General features: G+C 47.7%; 1 protein-coding gene across 1 annotated transcript in view; it reads right to left on the reverse strand.

Annotated features, from left to right (window-relative positions):
* LOC147102608 (unconventional myosin-XVB-like) overlaps positions 1–12,000 on the reverse strand; it is a 326,297-nt gene that overhangs the window by 135,601 nt on the left and 178,696 nt on the right. Inside the window, exons 8-9 of the mRNA XM_085963249.1 lie at positions 9,526–9,735; positions 6,353–6,471 (exon numbers count right to left, since the gene is read on the reverse strand). Coding sequence (XP_085819375.1) covers positions 6,353–6,471; positions 9,526–9,735 — 329 coding nt within the window. The remainder of the gene's footprint in view (positions 1–6,352; positions 6,472–9,525; positions 9,736–12,000) is intronic.

A 12,000-nucleotide genomic window follows, 5' to 3' on the forward strand; every position in this document is an offset into this window, starting at 1 on the left:
GAAATCGAAGAGATGACCAAGAGCTGTACAGGATGCCAGAAGGTCCAAAACGCCCCACCACAAGCCCCTCTACATCCATGGGAGTGGCCCTCATCTCCATGGAAAAGGGTGCACATTGATTTTGCTGGTCCCTTCATGGACTCGATGTTTTTAATTGCGGTGGATGCACATTCAAAGTGGCCAGAGGTAATAAAAATGTCCTCAACCACCACAGAAAAAACTACCACAGTCTTACGAACCATATTCACCAGGAATGGGCTGCCTGAACAGATTTGCTCTGACAATGGACCACAGTTTGTGTCTGAAGAGTTCCAGAGGTTCTTAAAGAACAATGGTGTTAAGCATTACACATCTGCCCCATATCATCCAGCCACTAATGGATTGGACGAGAGATTTGTTCAAACATTCAAGAAGGCTATCAAGGCAATGTGTAATGAAGATATACCCCTACAACACAAGGTGGATAACTTCATGTATAACACATGCGGTTACCAACCAAACTCCAGCCATGATGTTCTTCAATCGAAGACTACGATGCCGCTTGGATTTGGTTAAGCCAAACGTCAGAAGAGATGTGGAGAACAGGCAGTTTCAGAATATGAATGAAAGGCCGACCAGGAGTTTTAAGATAGGTCAACCAGTTTTGGCCCGGGACTACCGCACAGAGAAATGGCAGCCAGGAACGATCTGTACACGGCAAGGACCTCTAATGTATACCGTGGACATTGGGGAGAGCATTGTAAGACGCCATGCTGACCAGATTCTAGAGTCACTGGAAAATGTCAACTCCACACCACGATCTGATACACCTGGCAATGAAACCGAAGTACCAATTGCATCTACCGCAGAATCGGTGATATTGGAAGCAGACGAACCAAACAACGACATTGATCCCAACTCAGCCTTGCCAGAAGAACCTGATATCCCAAAGAGGTGTTATCCAGACAGAATCAGGAAGCCACCTCAAAGACTGAACTTATAATTGCTTAACTTCAACCAATGTATCTAGCAACTGTAATTGTAATTGTAATTAGTTATTATTTAGTTGTTAAATGAATGTTATGTACTGTTTATCTAAAAGGGGAGGAATTGTTGTGTATGTACCTTTAAGGGAATAACTGGTCTCAGACTGCAGTACCGGCAGTGACCACCCCTGTATAAAAGGCCCTAGCAGGCTTCTGTAGTTTCAGTTTCCAGGTTGTCTCCATTCAGTAAAGACTTGTTATAATCAACTCCTGCAGTCCGTGTCTCAATTATACACGGACATAATAGTTAGCAAAGCATATGGGATCTTGGGCTTCATAAATTGAGGTATTGAGTACAAAAGTAGAGAAGTTATGCTGAACCTTTATAAAGCGCTGGTTAGGCCACAACTGGAGTATTGCATCCAGTTCTGATCACCACACTTTAGGAAGGATGTGAAGGCCCTTGAGAGGGTGCAGAGGAGATTTACCAGAATGGTTCCGGGGATGGGGGATCTTAGCTACAAGGACAGGTTGGAGAAGCTGGATTTGTTTTCATTAGACCAAAGGAGGTTGAGGGGTGATTTGATAGAGGTGTACAAGATTATGATGGGTTTGGATAGGCTAGATGGGGAAAGGCTGTTCCCACTAGTTGATGGAACAAGGACTAGGGGACACAGATTTAAGGTTTTGGGCAAGAGGTACAGTGGGGCTGTGAGGAAAAACTTATTTATGCAGCGAGTGGTGAGGTCCTGGAATTTGCTGCTGATGGAAGTGGTGGAAGCGGAGACACTCGGGGAAAAATTTGGTTGATTTGCGCATCCCGTTAGCGCAAAGCAACTACACCTGGGCGCGGCGCTGCCAACGCCTCCCGCGAAATTCAGCGGGAGGTTAGCGGCGGCGATAACTGTTAGCGCCCTGCGGCGCTGCACCTCTGGTGATGACGTCATCACCGTGCGCAGTGCCCCGGCTGCGATCTTCGGTATCGCCCCCTGACTTACCACCAGACGCTATGTCCGATGGGGGCAAGGGGGCCTACCCGCGGCTGGGGCAGCGCAAATTAAAGGGGAGGTGCCGGGCGGCCATTTTTGATGCTGGCCACCTGCCAGAACCTGCCCCCGTTGCTGTCCCCGGCTTCCTGTGCAGCCCTCCCGCGGGGTGCCGGCTAACCTCCGTGAGCCCGGCACTTCTCTTGATCCCTGGTGGCCCGGCTGGGCCTCGGGTCGCGCTGCGCTAGGTCCTTCCCCTTTAATAAGGGGAAGAAGGCCTGCAGAACCGCGGCGCTGTGGCACGTATCGCCATGATATTCACTTGCAGCGCCCCAAGAGGGAGGGGGAGCGCTTCCAGTAGCGCCCACCTCCCTCTTGGGGTGCTACCAGTGAATTTCGGGCACAGGGGCGCTAATTTTTTCGGGAGTAGCGCCCCGGCGAAGTTAGCGCCCCAAAGGGGGCGCAACCCACATTTTCCCCCTCAATGTTTTCAAGGGGAGACTGGATAGGCACTTGAGGGAAATAAACTTGCTGGGCTACAGGGATAGAGTGGGGGAATGGGACTGACTGGATTGCTCTACAGAGAGCTGGCACGGACTCGATGGGCCGAATGGCCTCCTTCTGTGCCGTATGACTCTATGGGGGAAAAATTGAATTGTGCCCCCTTTGGCACCCCGAAAAAAGTAGCAGCCCCGCGGCCAAAATTCACCGGTAGCGCCTCAAGAGGGAGGGGAGGGGCCTTGCGCAGCGCGACCTGGGGCCCAGTTGGGCCACCGGGGATTGGAGTGTTGGCAAAAGAGCCCAGCACTTAAGAGAAGTGCCGGGCTCATGGAGCGCCGCCGGCACTCTGCGGGGGTGGGTGCTCAGGAGGCCGGGGACGGCAATGGAGGCATGTGCTAGCAGGTGGCCAGCAACAAAAATGGCCGCCCGGCACCTCGCCTTTAATTAGCGTCGCCCCGGCCGCAGGTAGGCCCCCCTGACCCTGTCGGACATAGCGTCTGGCGGTAAGTCAGGGGGCGCTACCGAAGATCGCGGCCGGGGCGTGAGCGATGCGCTGTGCACGGCGATGACGTCACTGCCAGTGCCGCGGGGCGCTAACGGTTATCGCCACTGCTAACCTCCTGCTGAATGTTGCAGGAGGCGTTGGCGGCGCTGCACCCGGGCGCTAACGGGTGGCACAAAGCAAACGATTTTCTCCCCCTATGACTTATCTGTATAGGCCAAGCCTGTCTCACACCAAAGGCAGTCAGGTTCAGTTGCTGGGAGGTGGTTTTGGAGGGCCTTGCAATCAGAGGAGGGGGGAAGCTCGGGGAAGGGGAGACCTAAAAAAAGTAAAACCACTTACTTTTTTGGGCCTCTTCTGGCCCCGCCTCCTCTTCCCACTAGATTGGCCTGGCGGAAAATCCACAACGGCCTCTCCGCGCAGGCCTCTGGTTAAAAAAGCAATCAGGCCTCAATGACGTAATCGGAGTCAGATCTACATATTTAAAAGAGGACCCTGCCGGTTTGAAGCAGGTGTTCTTCCCGCCTGCTAAGGAGTAGAGAACGGAGCCTTGCAGGTAAGTCTCACGGGCAATTTTAACTGTCCGTCCAGGAGAAACCAGGTTCAAATCAAACCAACTGAATCTGCAGTAGAGGAACCTCTGCAGATAATAAGCAGACAGACAGGAAAGGCTGAGGGAGATGGTGAGGTTGGAGGCGAGATGGTAACAAAAGGTTGGTAAAGAGTGGGCATGGCTCATCGTAGGTAGTATTAGCTTTAAAAAGGTTGTAATGCTCTTACACTCAGCTGTTATTCCTTCTGGGGAAAATGTCACTGATTACACAGTTCAACAAGCTTTTCAGGTTTTGACATTGCTAGGGTGCCTTGGGGAAAGAGGCCAGACACTCCAACGACCACCCCGACACTTCCAGATCCACAACTCCCACATCCAGATCCACATCTCCTCCCACATCTAGGTCCACATTATTTCCCACATCCACATCTCCCACATCCACATCTACATCTCCTCCCACATCCACGTCCACAACTCCCACATCCACCAACAGAACCCCTACATCCACATCCACATCTCCCACATCCAGATCTACATCCACAACTCCCACATCCATAGCTCCCACATCCACGCCCACAACTCCCACATCCACGTCCACCACTCCCACATCCCCGTCCACAAACTCCACATCCACGTCCACAAACTCCACATCCACGACCAGAACACACTCAGCCACGTCCACACCTCCCAGATCCACATCAACACCTCCCACATCCAGATCAACACCTTCCACATCCAGATCAACACCTCCCACAGCCACATCCACATCTCCCACACCCACAACTCCTCCCACTAACTGCTGACTAAACACTGACTGCTGATTAAATAAACACTGACTGCTGACTAAATAAACACTGACTGCTGACTAAACACTGACTACTGACTAAACACTGACTACTGACTAAACACTGACTGCTGGTTAAACACTGACTGCTGACGAAACACTGACTACTGACTAAACACTGACTGCTGGTTAAACACTGACTGCTGACGAAACACTGACTGCTGACTAAACACTGACTGCTGGTTAAACACAGACTGCTGACTAAACACTGACTGCTGGTTAAACACTGACTGCTGACTAAACACTGACTGCTGGTTAAACACTGACTGCTGGTTAAACACTGACTACTGACTAAACACTGACTGCTGGTTAAACAGTGACTGCTAACTAAACACTGACTGCTGGTTAAACACTGACTGCTGACTAAACACTGACTACTGACTAAACACTGACTGCTGGTTAAACACTGACTGCTGGTTAAACACTGACTGCTGACTAAACACTGACTGCTGGTTAAACACTGACTGCTGACTAAACACTGACTGCTGACTAAACACTGACTGCTGGTTAAACACTGACTGCTGACTAAACACTGACTGCTGGTTAAACACTGACTGCTGACTAAACACTGACTGCTGACTAAACACTGACTGCTGGTTAAACACTGACTGCTGACTAAACACTAACTGCTGACTAAACACTGACTGCTGGTTAAACACTGACTGCTGACTAAACACTGACTGCTGGTTAAACACTGACTGCTGACTAAACACTGACTGCTAACTAAACACTGACTGCTGGTTAAACACTGACTGCTGGTTAAACACTGACTACTGACTAAACACTGACTGCTGGTTAAACACTGACTACTGACTAAACACTGACTGCTGGTTAAACACTGACTGCTGACTAAACACTGACTACTGACTAAACACTGACTGCTGGTTAAACACTGACTGCTGACTAAACACTGACTGCTGGTTAAACACTGACTGCTGACTAAACACTGACTACTGACTAAACACTGACTGCTGGTTAAACACTGACTGCTGACTAAACACTGACTGCCGACTAAACACTGACTGCTGACTAAACACTGACTGCTGACTAAACACTGACTGCTGACTAAACACTGACTGCTGGTTAAACACTGACTACTGACTAAACACTGACTACCGACTAAACACTGACTACCGACTAAACACTGACTGCTGACTAAACACTGACTGCTGGTTAAACACTGACTGCTGACTAAATAAACACTGACTGCTGGTTAAATACTGACTGCTGACTAAACACTGACTGCTGGTTAAACACTGACTGCTGACTAAATAAACACTGACTGCTGGTTAAACACTGACTGCTGACTAAACACTGACTGCTGACTAAACACTGACTGCTGGTTAAACACTGACTGCTGACTAAGCACTGACTGCTGGTTAAACACTGACTGCTGACTAAACACTGACTGCTGGTTAAACACTGACTGCTGACTAAACACTGACTGCTGGTTAAACACTGACTACTGGTTTTAACACTGACTTCTGGTTAAACATTGACTTCTGGTTAAACATTGACTTCTGGTTAAACATTGACTACTGGTTAAACACTGCCTGCTGGTTAAACGCTGACTACTGGTTAAACATTGACTATTGGTTAAACACTGCCTGCTGGTTAAATACTGACTGCTGGTTTTAACAGACTGCTGGTTAAACACATGATGATAAATTTTATCAATACACATTCCTGTTGCAAAGCTTTGCATGTTGGGAATGTGTATCAGGAATTTTCACCCACCTGCTCCAATTTTCAATCTATAATTGAATAAAATGAATGGATGGTAACCTGTGGAAGGTACGGCCCCGATACCCTGATCCATAACACCTGGGGTGGGAGGGGGTGAGGCTCTATGCTGGGTGTGCACTCATAAAATCTGCCCCCCGACTGCTGAAGGCATCACACTGGACAGAGGGCGAGATTGCAGCCGGTTACAATGAGATTATTTGTTTGTTTTCAAGCAGAGCTGTCATCCTGACAGATCTGTGTCTCTGGTTTACTTACCACCATATGTATGCAGATCAGCCTGTGACCTATCCTGGGATAAGAATGTTGGAGGCAGAGGAGGTGCCTGGATGTTGGGCGCTGGTGGGATGATTCCTTCACAACTGTCAGGTAATGACCTAGAGAAACACAGCAGACAGTGCTCAACACAACAGATAGTGCTCAACACAGCAGACAGTGCTCAACACAGCAGATAGTGCTCCACACAGCAGACAGTGCTCCACACAGCAGACAGTGCTCCACACAGCAGGCAGTGCTCAAAGTATGGCAGAATTTTCTTCGCTCTTTTTCTGACGATGCTGAGGCTGGGAAGTTCCCCTTTATAGGAATCCCACCAGGGTAGGAGTTCCTCATGACCCAATGGCCAGGGGAACTCCAGCTGAAAATCTTGCCCTGGCTCTCCAGTGCCTCATCCAGGTGGAAATTCTTCCTTGCGTTAGTGAGAACCATCAGAATCTTCATCATTGCCAAGCACAATTCTGTCCTCACGCAACATACACACAAGAGCGCATGTGCTTCCCAGCAGGGTCCCTGATGTGAGCAGCATTGAGAACCTTGGAAATGTAGGTCAGCAAAGATAGGAGGATTGGATGAGCATGGTAAGGTACAGGCAGCAGAGTTCTGAGTGGGCTGATGTCTACAAAAGATGAAAGATGGGAGGTCGGCCAGGAGAGCATTGGAACAGTCATGTCTGGAGGTGAAAAAAAGCATGGATGAAGGTTTCAGCAGCAGATGGACTGAGGCATGGGTGGAGACGCGTGATGTTATGGAGGTGGAAGTAGGCGATCTTTGAGATGGAGAGGATATGGGGTCGGAAATTCAGCTCAGAGTCGAATAGGACACTGAGATTGCGAACAGCCTGAGACAGTGGCCAGAGCGAGGGATGGAGTCGATGGCTTCAGCCTTCCCACTGTTTAGCTGGAGAAGTCTGCATCTCATCCAAGACTAGATGAGCAATAAATGAGCAATGGCAGGCCTTCAAGGCAGGGATAGTTCGGGTTCAAACCAAGCATATTCGCATCTGGAGAAAAGATGGGGCATCCAAAGCTAGAGCTCCCTGGATGACAAAGGAAATAGAGGTTAAAATAAAACAGAAAAGGGAGGTTTATGACAATTGTCAGTTACAGAATACAATAGAAAATCAGGCAGACTACAGAGCGTGCAGGGGGAAATTGAAAAAGGATACAAGAAGGGCAAAGAGAGCGTGAGAAAAGATTAGCCTGTAACATAAAAAGGAACACCAAAGCCTTTTATAAACATATAAAAAGTAAAAAGATAGTTAAAGGAAGGGTGGGGCTGATTATGGACAAAATAGGAAATCTTCTTGTGGTGGCAGAGGGCATGACTGAGGTACTGAATGAGTACTTTGCATCTGTCTTCACAAACGAAGAGGACAATGCTAATGTTTCAGCGGAGGAGTGGGGAGTAGAGATACTGGATAGGATAGAAATAGATAGAAAGGAGATGCTAAATAGGTTGGCATCACTCAAAGTTAGCAAGTCGCCTGGTCTAGATGGGATGCATCCTAGGTTGCTGAGGGAAGCTAGGGTGGAGATAGCAGAAGCTCTGACCACAATCTTTCAATCCTCCTTGGATATAGGAGTGGTGCCAGAGGACTGGAGGATTGCTAATGTTACACCCCTGTTCAAAAAAGGGGAGAGGGATAAACCTGGTAACTACGGGCCAATCAGCCTAACGTAAGTGGTGGGACAAAGTCGAGGACAAAATTAATTCTCACTTGTAGAAGCATGGATTAATAAGGGACAGCCAGCACAGATTTCTTAAAGGCAAATCATGTCATCTGACTAACCTAATTGAGTTCTTTGATGAGTAGCAGAGAGGGTTGATGAAGGTAGTGCAGTAGATGTATATATGTATGTTCAAAAGGCATTTGATAGGTTACCACGTAACAGACTTATTCAGAAAATAGAAGCACATGGTATTAAAGCGACGGTGGTAACTTGGGTACGTAATTGGCTAAGGGATAGGAGGCAGAGAGTAGTGATCGGATGTTTCTTCTGATTGGAGAGAAGTATGCAGTGGGTCCCCCCAGGAGTTTGTATTAGGACCATTGCTTTCCTTATTATATACAAATGACCTGGACTTGGGCATAGGGAGTTGTAGTGAATGGTGTGTGATGTGATCGAGCGACAGCTGACGAGGTCACGTGGGTCGGTGGCGGCGCGGAAAAGCAGGCGACTGATGGGTTACGTGGTCGAGGGAAGTGCGAGGCAGAAGGGAGAAGCGGAGCTCGGGGAGCACAAGTCCAGGGAAGAAAAATAAAGAGATGCAAAGCAATGTAGGGGAGAGAGGAGCTCGGGTGAGAGGGAGAAGGAGGGGAGCTCAGCAGTGGGACGCAACGTATAAGAGAGGAGCAGAGTGAAAGAGAGGGGCAGAGCAACAACCGAAAACTTACTCATTGTCACGGGCTTGTCAGTATTACTTTATAGACTGTAATTCTGAGTTCAGTAAGAACCAAGTCACCACATTTAATTGACTATCTAAAATTGTGTAGGACAATTGTTAAAGTATAAGATAAATAAAAAAGGATTTGAAAAAGAAATGACGAATAAAATTTATGATTGACAAAACTGGGATTACTCGGGCCACTTCCCTTAAAGGAGAGAGATTCTCACCAAATGACTAAGGAGGGTAAAATACCTTAATACGATATAATGTTATATATATAAAAATTATATAATAAAATAAATTTGTTACAGAGTAGAATTCTGAAGTTTGCGGATGATACAAAACTTGGCAACATAGTAAATAGCAGGATAGTAGCAAACTTCAGGCGGACATAGGCTGGTGAAATGGTCAGACACATGGCAAATGCAGTTTAATGCGGATACGTGTGAAGTGATGCACTTGGGAGAAACAACATGGACAATGTTCCCTTTAAGTCTGGACTTCACTTCATCTGATATGGGTAGTGACATTGTAAATGCAATCATTGTAAATGTCACTACAGACAAAGGAAATCTCCCCTCCCATATACGAATATATGTAAATGTCAGACAGAAAAAAACTAATTGGTCCATCCAGCCTGTCCCATGTCCACCTGTGCCTATCAAATACTTTCTCCAGGTAGCTGACTGGCTCCAATGGGCACTGAACATGAAGGTGAGTTTTTCTGCAGTGAGGTTTGAACCAATAGCGTTTGAGTTACTCACTGATAGAAATCTTCGGAGCCTGGATGCGATACATAAGTATTCCCGTTCACTCCCGGATGGATGACGGAGGTAGACGACTGTGCTGGGAAAAAGCCAAGCTCTTCGATTTCAGCAATGAGATCCATGACAAAGTCACAGCCTGCCATGTCTCTCCATTCCTCACCAGTGTGCAAGGACACCGTCCAGCCTCTCTGCTCATCCTCCTGTCCCCTGAGGAAATGATCGACAGGTAAAGGGTAAATGCCTGAGAACAACTTAACACAAGAACACAAGCACATAGCCCTCAGAATGCAGGAACACCAGAGGGCATGAAACGAAAAAAAAATCGCTCCATGAATCCCACTCCTTGCACAGACTATGCACAATCCACTCTATCATAGATACTACCACACCCATTTAATCTGCGGGAGAGTTCTGTGCCTCCCAAAAAGTAATAGCTATCTAACCGTACATCCTGCATTATGGGCAGGTACAAATTATAATTTAAACGGCTAATGGAATGTTAGACTTTATCTCTCGGGGGCTGGAATACAAAGGGGTGGAAGTTATGGTACAGTTATATAAAGCTCTGGTCAGACCCCATCTGGACACTGCGTTCAGTTCTGGGCCCCGCACCTCAGGAAGGATAGATTGTCCTTGGAGGGGGAGCAGCGCGGATTCACCAGAATGATACCGGGGCTAAAAGGGTTAAATTATGAGGGCAGGTTGCAGTGACTTGGCTTGTAGTGACTCAGTATAGAAGGTTGAGGGGTGAACTAAGTGAATGTTTAAGATGATTAAAGGATTTGAGAGGGTAGATAGAGAGAAACTATTTGATCTGGTGGAGGAGTCCAGAACAAGGGGTCATAATCTTAAAATCAGAGCCAGGCCGTTCAGGGATGATGTCAGAAAGCACTTCGTCACACAAAGGGTAGTGGAAATCTGGAACTCTTTCTCCCAAAAAGCTGTTGATGTTGGGGGGGTCAATTGAAAAATTCAAGACCGAGATTGATGGATTTTTGTTGGGTAAGGGTATTAAGGGTTACAGAACCAAGGCGGATAAATGGAGTTTGGTCGCAGATCAGCCATGATGTAATTGAATGGCGGAACAGGCTCGAGGGGCTGAATGGCCTCCTCCTGTTCCTGTGTTCCTATGAGGTTTAATTTCATGAGGCCCCACAGCCGGTGCAGACCTACATTAGCAGTGAGCATGTGCTGAGGACTGAGGCTGTTGGGTCAGTTTTATGAATGCAGTATTGACAAGGGGCCTTGTCCAGCAGCTGGGCATGTAAGAGTCATAGAGTTATACAGCACAGAAAGAGGCCCTTTGGCCCATCGTGTCTGCGCCGGCCATCAGGCCCTGTCTGTTCTGATCCCATTTTCCAGCACTTGGTCTGTAGCCTTGTAAGGAACATGCAGGTGTGCTGCCCACACTTGCCCACTATGACCAGTCCACGGTCGAGGCTCCTCACTAGTAGTGCGTTTACCCTGCCATGTCACAGCCCTTTCACCGATTCGCACACACACGCAGCGAGGCTCCATGCTGACAGTTGCCTCTCATAACATTACCCTCACATGTCCCTGATCTGTTCTAGGAGAGCATGTTGGGAAATTGCTCAATGACCTCCGCTGACCTGCCATCCGGTAAATGTAATGGGAAGTAAAACAGGGGCTGCAGGTGCACAGTTTCCTGAGATGTGCTCCTGGTGATCCAGCCTCGACACTAGTTGTGTGTAGCGAAATAATTGAATGGCGGAACAGACTCGAGGGGCTAAATTGCCTACTTCTGTCCTAATACTTTCCATGCCATTTCCATGATTCCAACTGCTTTGAAACCCTCATGTTCCACACAGCATCGGATCGTCTCTGTCTGTACTTACAAACCTCAATCCTGCTCCTAATCAGGTATTCATCTGGAGCTCATGTGGAGCCAATGGGAAGACTTTATAGGGCCAATTTTATGAGTGCATGTAAGGAACATAGGAAAAGGAGTAGGCCATTCAGGCCCTAGGGCCTGTTCCGCCATTCAGTTAGATTATGGCTGATCTGTATCTCAACTCCATTTTCTCGCCTTTGCTCCATACCCCTGGATACCCTTGCCTAACAAAAATCTATCAAGCTCAGTCTTGAAAGCTTCAGTTGACCCCCAGCATCCAGTCTTTTGGGGGAGAGCTCCAAATTTCCACTATCCTTTGTGTGAAGAAGTGTTTCCTGATTTCACTCCTGAACGGCCTAGCTCTAATTTTAAGATTATGCCCCCTTGTCCTGGACTCTCCCCCACCAGAGGAAATGGTTTCTCTGTATCGATTCTATCAAATCATTTTTACATTTTAAACACTTCGATCATATCAACCCTTGATCTTCTAAACTCAGAAGAATACAAGTCAAGTTTATGTGACCTGTCCTCATAATTCAACCCTCTAAGGCCCGGTATCATTCTGGTGAATCTGCACTGCACCCCTTCCAAGCTGTTACTGGATGGAAAGTTGTGACCAC

Source organism: Somniosus microcephalus, chromosome 21 (assembly GCF_052327205.1).
Source record: "Somniosus microcephalus isolate GS21.2 chromosome 21, FLI_Smic_1.0, whole genome shotgun sequence".
NCBI lineage: Eukaryota > Metazoa > Chordata > Chondrichthyes > Squaliformes > Somniosidae > Somniosus > Somniosus microcephalus.